Source organism: Prionailurus viverrinus, chromosome E1 (assembly GCF_022837055.1).
Source record: "Prionailurus viverrinus isolate Anna chromosome E1, UM_Priviv_1.0, whole genome shotgun sequence".
NCBI classification, from domain to species: Eukaryota; Metazoa; Chordata; class Mammalia; order Carnivora; family Felidae; genus Prionailurus; species Prionailurus viverrinus.
Genome location: NC_062574.1, coordinates 35,057,275 through 35,079,622, shown reverse-complemented (window position 1 = coordinate 35,079,622; position 22,348 = coordinate 35,057,275). Strand labels below are relative to the sequence as shown.

At 49.2% G+C, this 22,348-nt stretch overlaps 1 protein-coding gene across 5 annotated transcripts in view; it reads left to right on the top strand.

The window, feature by feature from the left end:
• The first annotated feature begins 1,092 nt into the window (after positions 1-1,092).
• LOC125151382 (pleckstrin homology domain-containing family M member 1-like) overlaps positions 1,093-22,348 on the top strand; it is a 56,261-nt gene continuing 35,005 nt past the window's right edge. For all 5 annotated transcript variants that reach the window (XM_047832284.1, XM_047832281.1, XM_047832283.1 and 2 more), the window contains exons 1-5: positions 1,093-1,231; positions 3,589-3,801; positions 6,965-7,053; positions 10,447-10,694; positions 12,431-13,057. In XM_047832284.1, the coding sequence (XP_047688240.1) occupies positions 7,006-7,053; positions 10,447-10,694; positions 12,431-13,057 (923 nt within the window). In that variant the 5' untranslated portion in view covers positions 1,093-1,231; positions 3,589-3,801; positions 6,965-7,005. The remainder of the gene's footprint in view (positions 1,232-3,588; positions 3,802-6,964; positions 7,054-10,446; positions 10,695-12,430; positions 13,058-22,348) is intronic.

Below are 22,348 nucleotides of genomic sequence, written 5' to 3'. Positions count from 1 at the left end.
CCTGAGCCGAAGTCAGACACTTAACCGACCGAGCCACCCAGGCATCCCTCCGTGTCCTTATTTCTAACTTTCTGTTCAACTGTTAACCATACTAAATGTACTCAGATTCATCTAGTCTAAAATCGAGGAGAGGTGGTTCTCGCTCCTAGAGAGAGAATTATTGAAGAGGCAGCCCGCACACACTCAGGTGCCACATCTCCAACAGCTGGTTTTATAAATGGAAACAGGCACTGGGACCCCTTCTTCTCCCCTTCCCAGAAAGGCTGATGGAGAGCCTGGCCCAGATCAGTGGAGCTTTCTTCCAAGACCTGTCCCGTTCCCAGACCAGCCCTGTAGACACCCCCAAAGTCCCCCTGGACCTGCAGGTAGCAGTACCTCTCCACCCCAGTACTCAGCCCACACTCAGGCCCTAAGATCCCATTTGACCTAAGCCTGCAGGTATGAAGTGTCCAAAGCACAAGACATCTCTCCCCACCCCCACCAACACACACTCTTGACCTTTTGTTCTGAGTCCATGTGAAAGAGAAATAGCAACTCTACCAAGTAAAGGAAACAAACAACTTCCTGGCTAGATGAGAATAACCAGAACCTTAAGCTTCATGCCTGGGGGCTGACGGGTACCTAAAGGTGCTCCCTTGGTGATAGCGGTGATCAAAACCTGTATGCTTTTCCTGAGAACCACCAGGCGGGAAGCACCTACTGCACTGATGCCCTCAGGGAGGCAAAACTAGGGTAGACGTTATTGGTCCGATTTTACAAGTGGGAACCTTCCGGGCAGGAGGCCAACAGACAGCCTCCATGGTAGATAGTGCTGTGCCCAGGCAAGGTCATGAACCCAGAAGGAGGCCGGGATCTAGTGAGACGCAGACACTGCTGGGGGCGGGCAGTAGGACACGTTCCGCCCGACACTGGTGGGCTAGCCTGGTGGCCTCGCCTCTTCGTGCGCATCTCGCATCTCGGGTCGCAGAGTGCCCAGCCTCCCAGATCACTCACCTGCTCTGGGGCTGGTAACTTGGGCTTTCCTGAGCGCTGGCCCCGCCCCGAGGCTCGGCCGGCCCTGCGATTGGCTCCGCGGTCCGGGGGCGGGGCCGGACGCCGAACCAACGTGATGGCGTCAGGCGCCGCGAGCGCCGTTTCCTGTTGTCGCTGGCCCGGAGGCCGCAGCGCCTGGTCCGAGGCTTAGGGGCTGCCTTGGCCAGCAGTGCCCCGCGCCCCCTCCCCGCTCCCTCTGGTGAGTTAGGGGTCAGAGGGCGAGGAGGGTGAGAAGGGACGGCGGGGCCGAGACGAGAACGGGCGATGGGTCACCAGCCCTGTCCGTGATCGCAAACCCTTGGTTGCTTTGAAACTGTCCTGCTTCAGAGCCTTTTCCCTTCCCCGCCTGAGCCCCGCACCCTACCCCACTCGGACCCGAGCCTTCAGCCCAAACAGCCAGTGCTGACCCGTCCCCTTCCTCTTCTTCAGCCGTGACCCGAGCCCAGCCCTTACCCTCACCCCTTCACCACTGGTCTTGCGTAAGTGCAGCCACACTCGACCCCACGGTAGCCCACTTCCAACCCCTAGGACAGCCACTTCCCTCCGCCTCCCTCTAACGCATCTCATTCTCACCCCTCAACCCCTTTGGCGATCCCAGTGCTCCACGCAAACCTCCTCGAACCCCCCCTCCCCCCTCCCCGTCTTTCTGGCTTACCCCTTTTCAGGCTCAGCTTTCTTATCCCAGCCCCCCTGCTCAGCCCCCCAAGGTCTGCTCAGCCAAAACACCCACCTCCCCCCACTCATTTAATACCTACCACCACAGTAGATGCCCTATTGCGCTTACCCCCCTCTTCTTGATAACTCTGATCTCAGCCCTATCTCAAGTCTTGTATGTATCTTCTTGTCCTCACCCACTCAACCCCTAACTTCCAAGCCCACCACATACTTTCTTTCCATCCCCAGCCAGCCTGAGGACACTTCATTCCTGAGTCTTGGCTAAACCACCCCCCGACTCTTGCTGCCCTAGTTCCCACCACCCCTACCCAATCTTGCTGGACTGACGTCTTCCTATCCCCATTTCAACTCTTCATCCCAACTCTGTGCCCATTCTTCCCTTGATGTGGTCCCCATTTGATCTGAGAACCTAGTGCAGTCCCCTGCCAACCCCACCTGCTTTCTCAGAGCCAGGCACTTGCCGAACACCTCAATTGATGCGGGGCCTCAGATGGTAAGTAAGTGTGGAGGAGTAGAGATCCTTCTCCCGTGGGTCAAGTGCTTTTCCTGGATGTCAGGTCCCCTGTAGCTGTCCTTAAGGATTGTGTTCCTGGCATCCATATTACATTACTCGCGTTGGCTGCTGGAATGGTAGGTATCATCCAAATACCTGGAAGGTGAGGGATAGCTACTCATTCAGCTGGGGCAGTGGAAGCTTATCACTTCCTTTTGGGTGATGATCTGGAGAAACTCAAGGGGTTCCACTGTGTGGGGTTGGCTGTGGTCACAGAATCATGTCCATGTGTATTGCCCTGCCGCTTAGAAAGGACCCTCACCCAGTGCTCCTCCTGGCCAGAACTGGTTGTAGATTAGTCCCGCTACCGAATGTGCCGGAGGTGACGTTACATGTTGTGAAGAGTAGAGATGAGTGGATCCTGGGGACGCCGAGGCCTCCGTGGAGGCTGTTGAATTGCTTCCTCTTTTTGCAGGTGCTGGATCATTGAGTTTTGACCATTTTGATTACCCATGAACACAGAGAGTCAAGTTATCTCAGAGTAGCTAGACATTCTTAGGGCACCCAGGCTCCATTGTTAACATTTATAATCTCCTGGGATTTGGGGGTGCACCTCCCCTCTAAGTTCTGGTGACCAAACTCCACAAAGGATTGGCCATTTGACAGCCATTGTAAAGGACCCCAAAGAAGACCCATTGTCTTTGCTTGCATTTATAGTCTCACGCCTTTGAGAATTGGATGTCCTTTGACCTTCAATATCCCCTTCCGTTAAGGTGTGATCTCTGAAGGGTTTCAGCCTGTTGGCAGCTTGGGGTAATGGAAGGAGTTCCACAGTGACCCCACCGCTGAAAAGTTGTATACCTCAACCTCTTACGGTCTGCAACGGTCCGAGCCTTTTTATTTTACTCATCTGTTCATTCAGCAAGTATTTTTTGAGCACCACTGTGTGCCGTGCACTGTTTGAAGCATTAGAAATACAATGGTGAATGAGTCAGGCAAAGGTCCTGCTTTCATTCACTCAGAGTTTGGTCCTTGCCAGAATCTTAAGGGATCTGGGACAAGAATATGGGAGAGATGGGTGTTGTTGGATGGAAGGAGGGAGGGAGGAAAGAAAGATACCCAGTGTTCCTAGACTTCACATTTCTGGCCTCACCCACTAGCCTTTGGACTGGGAATCACGAGCTAGAAGTTGCTTGCCCTCCGGCTGATCTTCAGTTGCTTTGTTGCCCTACCCCCCCCCCCCCCCACCCATCCCACCCCCCACAGGGCTCTTGTCTAGAAATCCAACTTTCTTCAGGTAGAAGGAGGTGCTGTTTACTCAGCACTCACATGTCTGAAGTATCAGCTGTCTTTCTGAATCAGAAGATAACTTTGTCATTTGTTTCCAGCTGAAAACCCTGACTCATCACCTGGTACAGCAGCTGGAGGGCTTAAACACCGGCCTGTTGTCGTGCATAGCCAGGTGCAGGATCGGAGTCAGGCCGTAGAGACGAGGCTGTCGCGGATGGCGGGGAAGTCTCTCAGCAGAAGAGCTTGCTGTTTACTGATGAACGGAGTGTTTCGAAAGTGGTGAAGCCAGGTTATCCATTTCTTCTTTTAATGTAAGTCTCATCTGAGTCCTTCTCCTCTTTTCGTTCTTCCTTAGTCTCTGGAGGAAGTGAAATTGGATGTTTATAGAAGGCCAGGCAGTATCACGAAGAGAATCAGCCACAACGATTCCTTCCTGTGTGTTGGAACGTTTGAGGAGGGACAGCTCGGAAACCTGGCTGCCATGGAAAGGACCTGTGGTCAGCTAGGTGGGGCCACAGATCTGATGGGCAAGATTGTTTCTTGTCAGTGTTAGGCCTTCTTTGATAAGGTGGAGCTTCTGAAGAGTCTGTGAATAATAAGTTTGCCTGAAACTCTTTGAACCGAGGACCTGGGACAGGATGAACTGGCGAAAGGCACAGAGCTTGGAATGAGAAAATTGTGTCCCTCACCTGAGGCGTGTTTCTACTGAGCCGCAGTTTTCTCTTCTGTGAATGAGGGATAATCATCCTTCTCTCACAGGATTGTTTTAAGAATTAAATGAGGATAGAGAGCGAGATCCTGTGCCAGAGTGAACCGATACAGAGGGGCAGAGGTAGACGAAGGGTGGCTTAGGAGTTTCCTAACACCACACGGCACTCACCTTTTCTGCTCAACTGTATCAGGGATGTTTGAACTCTCTACTTGCTCTCTTTATTCTGGGTCTCCTGAAGACCCACCCCTCTTTCGTTTGCTTCTTGGTGTCAGTGAAGACAGTTCTGAGGATAGAAAGTGAAACCGGTCCCATAGCATGGTAGATGGGGGTCTGGCCCACCCAAGGAGCCTGCTGGAGTGCTGACCTAGCAGTCAGGAGACCCAGAGCCCAGAGATCTCACATCGTAGATGGTCGTGGTCCTGCCTCTGAGCCATTGCCTGCCTTCCTGAGGCGTTCTAGAACCGACAGGCCTATGTAGGGAGCTTTGGCTTCCTGCAAAGAAAGATGTGCCCGGAACTTTGGCCTGACCCCCACGTCTCAGTTCTGTTTTGTGAATTGTCAAGTGGCCATTCTTCTAGGTTTCTCTGCACTGTTGTCCTTTTGTGACGTTCCTGACACTGTTTTAGGTCACAGTTGTCTCTTGTCTGGCCCTGCTCTGACCTCAGTGTCAGTTTACTTTGTTTTTTCAGCAGACCCTGACTTGGCCAGAGCACCCACTTAATGATAAGCCTCCCTCCCTCCAGTGAATATTATATTCAGTTAATTAGCGGATGAGGCCTCAATGGTCCTCTTCTTCAGATTGCTGAGGCCCAAGCCTTGAGGCCGGCTGAGGGAAGGGCAGATTTAGGGCTTGAGGCTCTGTCTAGAAGGGCAGGCCTCCGGAATTGCCAAAGGGGATTGGATGCCAGGGTCTCAAAGCCAGAGAGCCTGAACTTGGCCTGCAGGGCTGCGTAGGGTAGCCTTGAAGAAACCCAGCCTCTAGGATCAGGCACGGTTTCAGGACCGACTCTGTAGTACGTCCCCTTCTCCCGGTGCCCTGGTGGCCAGAGCATGGAGCTGGTCTCCAGCAAAGGGTCCTGAGGATTCCCAGTGGGTAGGAGCTGGGAAAGTGGTGGAGGGAGAGACAGTCTGATGGGCTGTGGCCAGGGGCTAGTGTTCCTCCTGTCAGTCTGTTGTGCGCTGACCAGAGCTGGTTTCGTGGGGGCCGTCCTCCACACGCCTGTCTCCCTTTGCATGTCCTTACTTAGGAAGGTCGGCGCTGGGTCCTGTTCACCCTCTGCCGGATCCAGAGGCCAGGGCTTGAATCAGAGCGTCTTTCATCATTTAGGGCCACCCTGCCGTTCTCCATGCCTCGCTGTTCGCCTGTAAACCTTTCCTGCCAGACTCGACCCCGATGCTCCCTTGCATCCCGCCACCTGGGCCCCCAGCCGAAGAGCCCTCCTCCCAAGACTCCCCTGCCCCCTCCCCAGCCACCCCTTAGCCCTAGCTCACACCTGCCTCTTCCAGAAGGGTGGATGTCATCCTGGCCGAAGGTGGTAGAGCCCGCCACTGATCAGCCCTGGGATCTTGGGAAGTTCCTTGACCTGGGTCAGCTTTGATTTCATATCTGTTAGATCTGGATAATAAAAGAGCTCGCCTAGGGTGGTTCCAAGGAACGAATGAAGCAATGTGTGTAAACAGTACAAAATCCTTTCAGCATGCCTCCATTTGATAACTTCTTTGGGCCATCGGTTTTTGAGAACAGAGACAGCGATGACCTATTTTTTGGTGTCCCTCCATGCTCGGCAGTGTGGTCACTAGAGATCTGTTTAGATGGGAATGTGCCTGCCCAATCCTGGTCCGTCCAAGTGGCCGGGGCGGTCCAGGCGAGCCAACAGCGCCCCCGAGGCTCAGGTTGAGCCCCCCCCGCCCCCCACCTAAGCCACCCCCGGGGGGTGGGGGGAGCCAGTGCCCTGACGGATTTACCTGTGTACTGACTTCAGGTAGTTGAGCGGACTCATTCAGACAGTGGCCTTTGCCTATAAGGCTTGGCCACATCCAACCAGGGTAATAGACACCATTTATCCTTAGTACCGTCAGGCCCTGTGCTGGGCGTTTTCCACATTCATAACCTCCATTTGAGACGTCTGCCGTGGTGCCCCACCTAGCATGCCGAAGTGGTTAGTGGCAAATCGAGATTCGAACCCGTGTTGTTTCCCTTAGGCGTGTCCCTGTGCTGCTCCAGCTGGACCCTCGTGCCTGGAGGGGAAGCAGCTATGTAGCAAGAGGCCCTCCCTTTGGAAACTTCCTTCGGTTGTGCTTGTCCCTGCCGAGCTGGCAGACATCGGGCTGGCACAGGAGTCAGAGGCTCCGAATGTGAATTGTGAGCCCCTGCTTCCTGGTCCATGTGGGCTCTTGGCACCTCCAGCGGCAGCATCCCCCTCGCACCCTTAGTTCTGTATCCAAATCAGCCCTTCATTCCCTGGTTTTTTGTGCCAGCGTTTGGTGTGGCATACAGAGGCCTTTCCATGCCCTGATTAGGGTGGACCCACCCATGGCACATAGGATTCCCCACCTCCTGAGATCCGAGCCCTCAGATTTCTTCTCTTCCCTTGTTTCCTTCCTTAAAATCCACTCTTGGCTTTTACTTTTGAATTCAGAGGCCTTTGCATTGCAGTTTGAGGAAGATGGGCTGACCCGCTGCCTGCTGGGGGAGGGGGAGAATTGGCTGCGGGTGGTGAGCTGGAACCTGCTCATCTGGCCGCCGCCGTCTGTCTCTGCAGGTGTCATGTGATTCTCCGAGGGAGCTGCAGTGTGAGCGGAAATGCTCTCGGTGGTGGAGAATGGACTGGACCCCCGGGCTGCCATCCCGGTAGGCAGTCGGAGAGGCTCAAGGGTGGGGAAGGGGGCACGGGACAGCCATGTCATTTGTTTTCCTCACTTTGAAATGAATGAGTACTGTCTGGAAAGCGAGGCCTCGGGTTGAGAAAGAGTTATAGCAGAAGCAGGCTCTGAGGAGATCCTGCCCTTTCTAGAACATCTTATTGGTGATGGAATGGGAATTGATAAAAAACGACGGATTTTAATACGGGCTGCCTGAAGACCAAGGATTTCTCAAAGGAAGTCATACATATGGGGCGCCTGGGTGGCTCACACGGTTAAGCGTCATGATCGTAAGCGGCTCATGGTCTTACAGTTTGTGAGGTCAAGCCCTGCATTGGGCGCTCTGCTGTCAGAGCAGAGCCTACTTTGGATCCTCGGTCCGCTCTGTCTCTGCCCCCTCCCCACAGGCACATACACGTATGCACATTCTCTCTCTCTCTCTCAAAAATAAGTAAACATTAAAAGAAGGGGCAGCTGGGTGGCTCAGTCGGTTGAGCATCCGACTTCGGCTCAGGTCATGATCTCACGGCTCATGGGATGGAGCCCCGCATCGGGCTCTGTGCTGCCAGCTCAGTGCCTGGAGGCTGCTTCATATTTTGGGTCTCCCTCTCTCTCTCTGCCCTCTCCCTCTCATGCTGTCTCTCTCTGTCTCTCAAAAATAAATAAACATTAAAAAAAAAAAGAAAAAAGAAAAGAAGGCATTAGGGTGGCCTAGGTGGCTCAGACGGTTGAGCGTCCATTTGGCTCGGGTCATGATCTCACGATTTGGGAGTTTGCTGCTGTCACTCCCTAGCCCACTTTGAATCCTCTGTCCCCCTCTCTCTTTGCCTCTCTCTCTCTCTCAAGTCAAATAAGCAAACAATAAAAGAAGTATATGACCCTAAGTCATATGAAAAGATGTCTAACATCAAAAGACTGCATACTGTATGACTTCATTTACACAAAATGTCCAGAATTGGCAAATCCATAAAGACAGAAAGTAGATTAGTAGTTGCTAGGGGTTGAGGGAGAGGGGACTAGAGAGGAGTGACTGCTCATGGGCACAGTATTCCTTTTTGAGACAATGAAAATGTCCTAAAATTAGGTAGTGGCTGTCGTTTCACCATTCTGTGAATATAGCAAAAATCACTGAACTGTATAGTTTAAATGAGTGAATTTTATGCAGTGTAAATTGTGTCTCATTAAAGCTGTTATAAAGAAAAAAAGAACAGGGGCGCCTGGGTGGCGCAGTCGGTTGAGCGTCCGACTTCGGCTCAGGTCATGATCTCACGGTCCATGAGTTCGAGCCCCGCGTCGGGCTCTGTGCTGACAGCTCAGAGCCTGGAGCCTGCTTCGGGTTCTGTGTCTCCCTCTCTCTCTGACTCAAAAATACATAAACATTAAAAAAAAACAAATTTTTTTAAAGAAAAAAAGAACATTTGACTTTTCTAAGAACATTAACATGAACTGTTTGGGGTAAGATAAGAATAAAACAGTAAAATATTTATCCATAATCCTATCAGCTAACAGTTCAAACCAGGTTTTCTGTATTCCCTCCCAATCCTTTTCCAAAACACATAGGTAATTTTGACATGCTTATATTATTATTTTTTTTTTTTTTCAACGTTTATTTATTTTTGGGAGACAGAGCATGAACGGGGGAGGGGCAGAGAGAGAGGGAGACACAGAATCGGAAACAGGCTCCAGGCTCTGAGCCATCAGCCCAGAGCCTGACGCGGGGCTCGAACTCACGGACCGTGAGATCGTGACCTGGCTGAAGTCGGACGCTTAACCGACTGCGCCACCCAGGCGCCCCGACATGCTTATATTATGACAGAACTGTCTTTGTCTTTCCAAAGGATTTTGCATATATGTATTTTATAATTGATTTATGTAACAGACCTTAACGGAATACTTACGTGTGTCAGGAACCAGGCCACTGTTGAGGATGCAAGAATGAAAAAAAAAAAGCAAGTCCTGCCCTCAGAGTAATCCCCCCACCCCCCAACTCCTGTGCTGTAGGTCAGGAAGTATTTGTTCCGTTTAACAGATGAGGAAATTAAGCTCAGTGAGGTTAAGTGAAATGTCTGCAGTGACCCAGCTGTTGACCAACAGAGCTGAGACTAACATCTGCCTCTGACTGCCAGGTCAAGGATCTTTCCTTTTTTCTTTCTTTCTTTTTAAAGTTTATTTATTTATTTTAGGGGCGCCTGGGTGGCTCAGTCAGTTAAGCGTCCTATTTCGGCTCAGGTCATGATCTCACGGCTCGTGGGTTCGAGCCCTGCATCAGGCTCTGTGCTGACAGCTCAGAGCCTGGAGCCTGCTTCGGATTCTGTGTCTTCCTCCATCTCTGCCCCTCCCCCCCTCATACTTTGTCTCTCTCTCTCTCTCTCTCTCTCTCTCAAAAATAAACATTAAAAAGATATTTTTAAATAAATAACGTTTATTTTATTTATTTTGAAAGGGAGAGTGAGCATGAGCAGAGGAAGGGCAGAGAGAGAGAGAGAGAGAGAGAGAGAGAGAGAGAATGAATCTCAAGCAGGCTCCACACTGTCAGCACAGAGCCAGATACGGAGCTCAAACTCAAAAATCAGGTCGTGAGATCACGACCTGAGCTGAAATCAAGCGTCAGATACTTAACTGACTGAGCCACCCAGGTGCCCCTAGGATCTTTCTTAATGTGGACCATGCTCCTGTTTTCTTGGTGTTTTTATGGTTCTAAAGTGGCACTTGTAGCCTCTTCATGGAATCGTAGACCCCTAAACAAGGTGGAAAGCTTCACCCCTGCCCTAGATGGATCACCCAGGCTCCCACACCTGTAACTATGATGGAGCCGGTATTTAAACACAAGATTTCTATGGCTATCAAATCACTGAAGTTCGGTTTAAAAAGCAAAACAAAAGAAAAACATACAAATATCTTTGCAAAAAAATAACTATCTCTGGGTGGTATACGTACGCAATTTTCCTTTTCTCCTCTATGCTTTGTCTCTGTTTTCTTTCTTTCTTTTTTTAAAATTTTTTTCCAACGTTTATTTATTTTTGAGAGAAGGAGAGAGAGCGCACGTGTGCGTGTGCAAGTGGGGGAGGGGCAGAGAGAGAGGGAGACACAGAATCCAAAGCAGGCTCCAGGCTCTGAGCTGGCAGCCCAGAGCCCGACGTGGGGCTCGAACCCATGAACCGTGAGATCACGACCTGAGCCGAAGTCGGACGCTCGACCGACTGAGCCACCCAGGCGCCCATCTTTGTTTTCTATGATTAGCTTGTGCTAGTTTTGCTGTATACACACCCACAGGTAGACGTGAGACGTGTGTGGGTGTGCGTGTGTTTGGTGATAAGCACTTCCCTTCCAGGGGTCACCGCAGGATCTTCTAAAGGCCTGTGTTATGTCTGACACTGACTAGGTCATCAAGAAGAAGCTAGTGGGATCTGTGAAGGCGTTGCAGAAGCAGTACGTGTCCTCGGACACAGTGGTCACTAGCGAAGACGGAGATGCCAACACCATGTGCAGTGCCCTGGAGGCCGTATTTATCCACGGCCTGCATGCCAAGCACATCCGAGCCGAGGCCGGAGGGAAAAGGAAGAAGAGCGCCCACCAGAAGCCTCTGCCTCAGCCTGTCTTCTGGCCCCTCCTGAAAGCTGTCACCCACAAGTGAGATCAGCAGGGGAGGCTTTGCTTTGGGGAGGAGCTTCAGTGTGGGTGACCCTGGGCTCTCCCTCTACAGCTCTATGGGAAAGCAGCAGAGATGCTCTGTGTTCTAGAATGGAGATGGGTGAGATAGGGGTTATTGTTAGACCAAGCCTCAAGAGCCCCTCAGCGACAGGCAATGGCCTGGGGCTGCTCAGGGCCCTGGCTGGTCGGTCGCCTTTAGCAGGAGCCGCTTTTTTGCCACCCCGTGGCAAAGTCAGGTAGTTGGAACAGAGAATGTGTGGCCTGCAAAGCCTAAAATCTTTACTAAGTGGCCCTTAACAGAAGAGGTTTGCTGACCCTGCCTTGGAATGTTTGAACATCTCTATGCTAAGTATTATATCCTAACAGGCTGTGGCATTTTTTAAAGCAGTGGAATCCAGATCATCTGAATATCCACCCTGGGACGTTTGCCTCTGCGGCCCTGGCCCTAACTGCCTGGGCTTTGGAGCAAGCAGCTGCTGGCACGTTGCCTCTCAGGGCTATTAAATGCCACCTTCAGCCTGAAGGTGCCTTGTCGGTCTGTATCTTCCTTTTCATGCTGACTGCCACCGCCCTATCTCAGGGTCTTACCTCACTGCCAGGTGGCAGTGGCTTTCTAATTGTCCCCCTTATCTCATTCTGTCTGTCCTTAGGTCAGGCAGCTGGTCAACATTTATTGAGCTTAAGCTAACCCGAGCTCATTCCCTGAGCCCTGTGGAGCACGCACTCCTATGGGCGAGACGTGCTCAGGGCACTGTGATGGTCAGAGGAAGGGCATGTACATCAGACCAAGGGTTCGGGAACTGAGTTTGGTACCTGATCTTATCCCGAGCAGCCCACCCAGAAGTCTGCGCGACTGCGGTCGAGTCATTTCCCGGTGTAAAAACTCTCAGGCTCCCCAGTGCTAGCCTGGAGTCCCATTCACTTCGTTGGGGCCCCAGAATCTGTATCCTGACCACGTTCCCAGGTGATTCTGACGCACAGCCAGGTGTGGGGACCCTTGCCCCACTTTGCCTCACCGGTTGGATGCTCGAGACCCTGCATCACCTGACTTTGCAACCCAGTCAGCCGCTCCTCCTCCTCCCCGTGCTGTAACGGGAGTGCTCACCACTCCTGTTACACAGCTGCTGCTTCCCTACCCTTGGTGCCTTTTTTCTGTCAGTCCTTGGTGCCTAAGGTTCCCTTCCATCTTTGCCGCTTGAAATCCCTCAAGGCCCAGCTCAATGCCTTGCCTATCCCTAATCCCTATGCCTAATCCCTCAATGCCTTGCCTAAGGCATTGTTCTTACTGCAACCTGGAAGTGATTGCCTTCCCCCCACCCCAGCTCTACTGACAACAGGGTTCACCTCCGTGTGCCCTTGAAAGGTAGTAACCTGGACTGAGGGCAGGACCGTGTCTGTATCCTGTATCTTCACGGCTCCAAAGACCTGGCACTTAGGGGCTCATCAGATGTATGCCGGATGAGCAGGTGATGTCAAGGGCGCCTGGGGAGTTGTAACAAAAATGGCAATTATCCTGCATGACAGTAACCTCGAAAAAGTGGGGAGTTGTAGCTAAATATTTCTCAATTCCCTGTAGAACACTGCTATCTGAGATTTTTTCCCAAGCCTATATATACTTGCAGTCGTTATTACTGGCTCCTGCTCACCAGTGGATAAAACAATCCTCCGTAATCTGAAATCATTTCTTGAAACAAGCCTGTCCTCTCCACCCCCAGACACATCGTCTCGGAATTGGAGCACCTGATCTTTGTCAGCACGGACGTGGGCCGCTGCCGGGCCTGGCTGAGGCTGGCCCTCAATGACGGCCTGATGGAGTGCTACCTGAAGCTGCTCCTCCAGGAGCCCGCCCGCCTGTGCGAGTACTATCAGCCCACAGCCCTGCTTCGAGACGCCGAGGAGGGCGAGTTCCTCCTCAGCTTCCTGCAGGGACTGACGTCCTTATCCTTCGAGCTCTCCTACAAGTCCGCCATCTTAAACGAGTGGACGCTTACCCCACTGGCTCTCTCTGGGCTTTGCCCGCTCTCTGAGCTCGACCCCCTCACCACCTCTGGGACAGAACTACAGCGGAAAGAGTCTCTGGATTCAATTTCCCATTCCTCAGGCTCGGAGGACATCGAAGTCCAGCACTCAGGCCATAAGATCCGACGGAACCGGAAGCTCACGGCCTCCTCCCTCAGCCTGGACACCGCCAGTTCATCCCAGCTGTCTTGCAGCCTAAACTCTGATAGCTGCCTACTCCAAGAGAATGGCTCCAAGAGTCCAGACCGTTCCGAGGAGCCCATGTCCTACGACTCCGACCTGGGGACAGCAAATGCCGATGATTCAGACCCGTCTCTGCAAGAGTGAGTGTCCTTCCCCCACTCCTTCTCCTCCCCCTGCCTTCCTTCCTTCTCCTCTTCCTCTTTCTCTCCCTTCCTATAGCATGTGATTGCCTGTCACTGAGCATTGACCTCTCTAAGGGCATAAAGGAAAAGAGGACCGTGGCTCTTCCTCAGGGACTGGAGTTGCCGGGACTTCTAACTGGAGGCCACATGGGGCAGCGAGGAGAATGGATTCAGGGAGGGCTCAGAGCTGAATCAGGCTCCAGCTCTGCCCCTGGATGATCTTCCACAAGTTACCTAATTTCTCTGAGGCTTCGTGTAAAATATTATTGCCTCTAGGGCGGAAACTAACGGTTTGGAGTTAGATATACGACTTCCAAAAGACGCAGTGAAGCCCAGCGCGTCAGGGTGCTCCGCTGCGACCTCCCAGAAGGCCTCTGAAGGACACAGACCCTGAATGAGGCCTGGAGGAGGTGGTGCACAAAAGGGGCCAAGCAAGTGAGTGGAGGAAGAGCACAGGGAGCAATGAACTTGACTAGAGAAGGGACCCTGGGCAGAGCTATCTCTTTAAAAGAACTTTTTTCTATCTGAGTATTGTTGACACACGGTGTTATATTAGTCTCAGGTGTACAACGTAGTGAGTCACCATCTCTCTATGTTAACCATGCTCACCACAGCAGAGCCTTCTTCATTCAGGCCCTTTTGAAACATTCATTTTTTTTTTTTTTTTAATCTTTGTTTATTTTTTTGAGTGAGACAGACTGCAAGCGGGGGAGGAACAGAGAGAGAGGGAGACAGAGAATCTGAAACAGGCTCCAGGCTCCAAGCTATCAGCACAGAGCCCGACACGGGGCTCAAACTCACGAACTGTGAGATCCTGACCTGAGCTGAAGTTGGCAGCTCAACCGACTGAGCCACCCAGGCGCCCCTAAACATTAATTTTTTAATAGATTTATTTTTATGGTAGGAAAAAAAAGTCTATCTACAGTGAAACGTCTTTTCCACCTTTGTAACCATAATTATTAATTCCTTACATCTTTCTTTTTCTTTTTTTTAAAGTTTATTTATTTATTTTTGAGACAGAGAATGAGCAGGGGAGGGGCAGTGAGAAAGGGGGACGGAGGATCTGAAGCAGATTCTGTGCTGGCAGCAGAGAGCCCAACGTGGGGCTCGAACTCACGAACCGTTCGAGATCATGAGCTAGGCTGAAGTCAGACATTTAACTGACCGAGCCACCCAGGCACCCCCTTTACATGTCTTTTTCTGATGTTTCTAAATGCATCTAACAGATATGAATAGATAGACTTTTTAAATGTCTTTTATATTTCTCATCTCTGCCCCATCCCCACAAAGCTATTCTAAATATACTGTTTGATACCTTGTCTTAGAAGAGATCAGAGTTTTTGTTTTGGAGCTTCATATCAGTTTCTTCAGTTTTTTTTTTTTTTTTCCCCCTGTGGCATGTGTTTCCATTGTATGAATCTACCTTAGTTTATTTGACCAGCCCTGTATTTACTGGACACTGGAGTTCACTCTTTCTATAAATAACCGTGTGTATGTGATCTTTTAATTCTATGCAACTATCTCTGTTCAGTAAAGTCCCAGAAACAGAATTGCTGAGGCAAAGGATAAATGAATCTACAATTTTCATAGATAATCGCCTGTTTACACTCTGTCAGGAATGTACCTGTGCCCCCTCGGCCTTGTAGGCAGAAGGTATTATCAAACTTTTGGATATTTGCTCATTTAATAGGTAGAACATGATAAACTTTTTTTCAAGTTTATTTACTTGTTTGAGAGAGAGAGAGACAGCAAGCGAGCATGAGTGGGGGAAGGGCAGAGAGAGAGAGGCGGGGGGGGGGGGGTGGAGAGAGAGAATCCCAAGCAGGCCCCTCGCTGTCAGTGCAGAGCGTGATGCAGAGCTTGATCCCAGGAACTGTGAGATCATGACCCGAGCCAAAATCAAGAGTCGGACGCTTAACTGACTGAGCCACCCAGGCGCTCCGAAAATGGTAAATTTTTATTAAGCGCTTCCTTCAGCCAGACCCATGTTCCCTCAGCCAGCGTCTAGGATCTTCTTTTCTACTCCTGAGTGCCCCTCCCTTCTTGGTTCATTCAAGTCTTTACAGGTTTCCCAGCTGCTGTGGGAAGAACACCAGATTGGGTGCCGGTACGGACTGGCTTGTAGCAGGATCCGGCCTCAAGCCCTGTTCCGCCAGTCCCAAGTCCAGTAACGGCAGGCCAAGCGTTGGCTCTGTGAGGTTGTTTCTTCATCTGTAAAGTGGAGGCTCCCTCATAGAGCTGGCTGAGAATCAGATCAGATGCCTGGGGGCGAATTACGGCTGAAGCAGCTTCTGAGCAACAGAGCACATTAGCTAGAACTTTCAAACATCAAACAGGAATTTAGGTAGAACATCCTGGAAGGGAGCAATCCCCGCTCTATCGGCTGGGCCGATGGCTTGACTTAAGTTCATTCACCTGTCTGAACCCTTCCTTGTGTCTCCTCCTCCCACAGGCCAGCCCGCCGGCCCTCTCTTTGTCATGTGCCCTGCTTTTATCTTTCGTGAGTCTTGTGATTGGAAAATTCCAGCTTAAGGCCCTTGAATCAGTGACCGTCCACCCTGTGTGGGAAGCGTCATCCTGGGCATTGTGGGAGAAGTCAAGGGAAGAGGGTCAGGATGCACAGACCAGCGCGGGGCAGTGGCGTGCGGAACCAGCAAACACAGAGCACACAGATGCACAAACACACATCCAGCACCATCACTCTGAGTGCTGGGCTTGAAGTTATCTTCGCACGTCCACACACACCAGCTCTTAGAGGGTGTGTCTGAGGGTGAAGAGTCACATCAGCAGTTAAGAGTTCGCTTATTTTTGTCATATTACTTAAATATTTGCTTTCGTGGATTTTTTAAAGTTGATTTATTTTGAGAGAGAGAGAGAACAGGCGTTCTATCAAAATAAATGTTAAAAAAAAGTTTTTTAAAATCATCTACAAGTTAAAGTACAAAAGATGTAACATTCCAATGAAATGTATTAACTTAATGTTTTCTGGAAACCAAACTGCAGTTTGCTTTGTGAATAGAGGATTGATGGCCTGAATAGCTTCTTTTGTGTTGGTTGGGTCTGAATTACAGTGATCGCTGAGAAGCACAGCTAGGGGCCGGTGGTTAGGAGTGTGGACTCAGGAGCCAGACTGCTGGAGTCTTCCATTAACCAGCTCTGCGACCCCGGGCAAGATACTCAACCTTTCTGACCTTGATGTCCTCATCTGCAAGATGGGGATAAGAATGCTAGGAAGTGAGTTAAGGTATGCTCTAAGGTATGCTTAGAGCAGTGCCAATCACAGGGTGAGTGCTCCATAGGTGGTGTCATTATCATTTTACTGGGGGTCCCCTGATGTCAGTTCTCGCGCTACTTGTCTGTGTCTACACGGCTGCAGATCTGTGCTTGATGATATTTGTCAGAGGTCGTTATCATGAGGCCTGCTCTTGGGGGAAATGATTCTTCGCACATGCAGCCCCCTCCTGTACTTTCATGAGCACCCCTGACCGCCAGGTGGTGCCGTGGACCCCAACACGCTAGTCCCCGTGCTCAGGAAAAGCCCAGGCTCAGAATCGCTTGGCGGGGGGCACTTTATGGGGTGGTCATGCTGATTCTCCAGCCCATGCTTTTATTCCACACCTACGCCTCTGTGTACGCGCAATATACGTATGTATATAATACGTATATGTTTTCAGACTGTCTTCTAAATGAAAGCACAAACTTCTAGAATTTTTGAACAGGCAGTTTTTGAAAAACGCTGCCCTGAGCTGGACAGAAGTGGAAGGACCGGAGCGGTGTCACCGTTTCAGCCCTATGTTGCATTTTCTTCAAAAGTTTTGAAAATTCTCTTTCTTTCACTTTTCCTTCAAAACCTCATCTCTAGCACTTTTTCCCACTTGATGTGCATGCCTCTTATTCTCTCTGGGTCCTGCCGACCAGCTCTGATCCTGGTGAGACTCTTGTGAACTTGATTTCATCCTGACCGTGGTGTTGATTTGGTGGAAACTCTAATTTATCACACAAGCTTCTTGCTGTCGGGTGGTGTTTCTTTATTCCCACACCCAGTCCACTCCATCATTAAAATGTGTCTTACAGATGAGGGGTCATTTATAATTGATAACCATTTCGGTAATGCTGGTGAATATTTCCGTAATTCTCCTTCCTGACATTTTTATAGCCATGTGTGTAGAGGCTAAGCAGTCTTGCCAGTGGCGATAAGAACAACCAGTGACAAATTGAGGTTAATGTTTATTGAGTACTTACTTTGAGCCAGACACTCTGTAAGCATTTTACCTATATGATCTCATTCAGCCTTGAACACAGTCATAGGTGGGTGCTGTTACCGTGCCGGTTTTACGGGTAAAGGAATGAAGTCGGTGAACTTTAGGAACCTATTGTGGGGCCACAGCAGTGTGCCAGCCAAAGCCAACCAACATGACCCTTTAAGGAAACCCCTTACCCACTAGCTATGGATTTACCTATTCTGGACATTTAATACCAATGGAATCATACACTGTGTGGCTTTTTGTGACCTCCTTCCTTCACTTAGTAGGTTTTCAAGGTTCATCCGTGTTGTAGCATGGGTCATGGCTGAATAATATTCCATTGTGTGAATACACCACAATTTGTTTTATCTTTTCAGTTAGTGGACATTTGTTCTATTCCTACTTTTTGGCTACTGTGAATAATATTGCTGTGAACACTCATGTACAGGTTTTTGTGCAGACATTGTCTTTTAATTCTCTTGGGTATATGCCCATGAGTTGAATTGCTGACTCACATGGTAACTCTATGTTTAACTTTTAAGGAACTACCAAACTGTTCTCCACAGAGGCTGCACCATTTCACATTTCCGCCAGCAGCGTGTAGGAGTTCCATTTTCTCTACACCTTTGCCAACACTTGTTATTCTGTCTTTTTAATTTAAAAAAAATTTTTTTTTTTAAATTTTTTTTTTTTTAACGTTTTTATTTATTTTTGGGACAGAGAGAGACAGAGCATGAATGGGGGAGGGGCAGAGAGAGAGGAGACACAGAATCGGAAACAGGCTCCAGGCTCTGAGCCATCAGCCCAGAGCCTGATGCGGGGCTCGAACTCACGGACCGCGAGATCGTGACCTGGCTGAAGTCGGATGCTTAACCGACTGCGCCACCCAGGCGCCCCAATTTTTAAAAAATTTTTAATGTTTCTTATTTTAGAGAGAGACAGAGAGAGAGAGACAGAGCATGAGTTGGGGAGAGGCAGAAAGAGAGGGAGACACAGAATCTGAAGCAGTCTCCAGGCTCCAAGCTGTCGGCACAGAGCCCGACACAGGGCTCGAACCCACGAACTGTGAGATCATGACCTGAGCCGAAGTCGGATGCTTAACTGATTGAACCACCCAGGTGCCCCTCTGTCTTTTTTATTATAGGCGTCTTGGTAGGCATAAAGTAGTATCTTATTACGGTTTTGATTTGTATTTCACTACCGTCTAATGGTATTGAGCATCTTTTCATGTACTTTCCATTTGTATACCTTTAGAGAAGTGTCTCTGTAAACCTTTGCCCATTTTTCAGTCAGATTATTTGTTCTAATATTATTGAATTGTAAGAGCTCTCTATATTCTGGAGACTAGACCCTTATCAGATATATGATAATACTTGGATATCTAGACCCTTATCAGATATATGATAATACTTGGATATAAGATATGCAGATTTTTTCCCTGTTCTATGCGTTATCTTTTTACTTTCTTGATAGTATCCTTTTGAAGCACAAAAGCTTTTAGTGTTGATAAAGTCCAGCGTACCTATTTTTTATTGTTTACTTATTTGTTGGCTGTCATATAAGAAACCATTGCCTGATCCAAAGATTTATACCTGTTTCCTTCTAAGAGTTTTATAGTTTTAGCGCTTACTTTTAGGTCTTTGATCCATTTTGAGTTCATTTTTTTTTTGTATCTCTGAGGGATTTGTTGTAATAATTCCATTTTCATTCATGATTTTATCTATTTGGGTCATCTCCCTTTTCTTTTTGAGAAGCCTGGCTAGAGGTTTGTCAATTTTGTTTATTTTTTCAAAAAACCAACTCTTGGTTTCGTTGATCTGCTCTACAGTTTTTTTAGATTCTATATTGTTTATTTCTGCTCTGATCTTTATTATTTCTCTTCTTCTGCTGGGTTTAGGCTGCCTTTGCTGTTCTGCTTCTAGTTCCTTTAGGTGTGCTGTTAGATTTTGTATTTGGGATTTTTCTTGTTTCTTGAGATAGGCCTGGATTGCAATGTATTTTCCTCTCAGGACTGCCTTCGCTGCGTCCCAAAGCGTTTGGATTGTTGTATTTTCATTTTCGTTTGTTTCCATATATTTTTTAATTTCTTCTCTAATTGCCTGGTTGACCCACTCATTCGTTAGTAGGGTGTTCTTTTACCTCCATGCTTTTGGAGGTTTTCCAGACTTTTTTCTGTGGTTGATTTCAAGCTTCATAGCATTGTGGTCTGAAAGTAAGCATGGTATAATTTCAATTCTTGTAAACTTATGAAGGGCTGTTTTGTGACCCAGTATATGATCTATCTTGGAGAATGTTCCATGTGCACTCGAGAAGAAAGTATATTCTGTTGCTTTGGGATGCAGAGTTCTAAATATATCTGTCAAGTCCATCTGATCCAATGTCTCATTCAGGGCCCTTGTTTCTTTATTGACCGTGTGTCTAGATGATCTATCCATTTCTGTAAGTGGGGTGTTAAAGTCCCCTGCAATTACCACATTCTTATCAATAAGGTTGCTTATGTTTATGAGTAATTGTTTTATATATTTGGGGGCTCCGGTATTCGGCGCATAGACATTTATAATTGTTAGCTCTTCCTGATGGATAGACCCTGTAAGTATTATATAATGTCCTTCTTCATCTCTTGTTACAGCCTTTAATTTAAAGTCTAGTTTGTCTGATATAAGTATGGCTACTCCAGCTTTCTTTTGGCTTCCAGTCGCATGATAAATAGTTCTCCATCCCCTCACTCTCAATCTGAAGGTGTCCTCAGGTCTAAAATGAGTCTCTTGTAGACAGCAAATAGATGGGTCTTGTTTTTTTATCCATTCTGATACCCTATGTCTTTTGGTTGGCGCATTTAATCCATTTACATTCAGTGTTATTATAGAAAGATACGGGTTTAGAGTCATTGTGATGTCTGTATGTTTTATGCTTGTAGTGATGTCTCTGGGACTTTGTCTCACAGGGTCCCCCTTAGGATCTCTTGTAGGGCTGGTTTAGTGGTGACAAATTCCTTCAGTTTTTGTTTGTTTGGGAAGACCTTTATCTCTCCTTCTATTCTAAATGACAGACTTGCTGGATAAAGGATTCTCGGCTGCATATTTTTTCTGTCTAGCACCCTGAAAATCTCGTGCCAATTCTTTCTGGCCTGCCAAGTTTCAAAAGAGATATCAGTCACGAGTCTTATAGGTCTCCCTTTATATGTGAGGGCACGTTTACCCCTTGCTGCTTTCAGAATTTTCTCTTTATCCTTGTATTTTGCCAGTTTCACTATGATATGTCGTGCAGAAGATCGATTCAAGTTACGTCTGAAGGGAGTTCTCTGTGCCTCTTGGATTTCAATGCCTTTTTCCTTCCCCAGTTCAGGGAAGTTCTCAGCTATTATTTCTTCAAGTACCCCTTCAGCACCTTTCCCTCTCTCTTCCTCCTCTGGGATACCAATTATGCGTATATTATTTCTTTTTAGTGTATCACTTAGTTCTCTAATTTTCCCCTCATACTCCTGGATTTTTTTATCTCTCTTTTTCTCAGCTTCCTCTTTTTCCATAACTTTATCTTCTAGTTCACCTATTCTCTCCTCTGCCTCTTCAAGCCGAGCTGTGGTGGTTTCCATTTTGTTATGCATTTCGTTTAAAGCGTTTTTCAGCTCCTCGTGACTGTTCCTTAGTCCCTTGATCTCTGTAGCAAGAGATTCTCTGCTGTCCTGTATACTGTTTTCAAGCCCAGCGATTAATTTTATGACTATTATTCTAAATTCACTTTCTGTTATATTATTTAAATCCTTTTTGATCAGCTCATTAGCTGTTGTTATTTCCTGGAGATTCTTCTGAGGGGAATTCTTCCGCTTGGTCATTTTGGATAGTCCCTGGCGTGGTGAGGACCTGCAGGGCGCTTCCCCTGTGCTGTGGTGTATAGCTGGAGTTGGTGGGCGGGGCCGCAGTCAGACCTGATGTCTGCCCCCAGCCCACCGCTGGGGCCACAGTCAGACTGGTGTGTGCCTTCTCTTCCCCTCTCCTAGGGGCGGGATTCACTGTGGGGTGGCGTGGCCCGTCTGGGCTACTTGCACCCTGCCAGGCTTGTGATGCTGGGGATCTGGCGTATTAGCTGGGGTGGGTAGGCAAGGTGCACGGGGGCAGGAGGGGCAGGCTTAGCTCGCTTCTCCTTAGGTGATCCACTTCAGGAGGGGCCCTGTGGCAGCGGGAGGGAGTCAGATCCGCTGCCGGAGGTTTGGCTCCGCAGAAGCGCAGAGTTGGGTGTTTGTGCGGAGCGAGCAAGTTCCCTGGCAGGAACCGGTTCCCTTTGGGATTTCGGCTGGGGGATGGGCGGGGGAGATGGCGCTGGCGAGCGCCTTTGTTCCCCACCAAACTGAGCTCTGTTGTCAGGGGGCTCAGCAGCTCTCCCTCCCTTTGTCCTCCAGCCTTCCCGCTTTCCGAGCAGAGCTGTTAACTTATGACCTCCCAGACGCTAAGTCGCGCTTGCTGTCGGGACACAGTCCGTCAGGCCCCTCCGCTTTTGCAAGCCAGACTCGGGGGCTCTGCTTGGCCGGCGAGCCGCCCCTCCGCCCCGGCTCCCTCCCGCCAGTCCGTGGAGCGCGCACTGCCTCTCCGCCCTTCCTACCCTCTTCCGTGGGCCTCTCGTCTGCGTTTGGCTCCGGCGACTCCGTTCTGCTAATCCTCTGGCGGTTTTCTGGGTTATTTAGGCAGGAATCTAAGTGATCAGCAGGACGTGCGGTGAGCCCAGCGTCCTCCTAAGCCGCCATCTTGTCTTAAACTCTTGAGTTCATTTTTTATATGGTATGAGGTAGGGGTCCAACTTTCTTCTTTTGCATGGGACTGTTCGCTTATCCCAGCACCATTTGTTGAAAAGACTATTCTTTCCCCACTGAAATGTCTTGGGCTGCAAATCAGTTGCCCATAAATGTATGGGTTGTTCACCAATGTTTGACTAGCATGTCTTGAAATGTTGTTTGGGGTTATGATGTAGATAAGAGCACACAGCTCAGCCAGAAGACATTAAGGTAGAAACT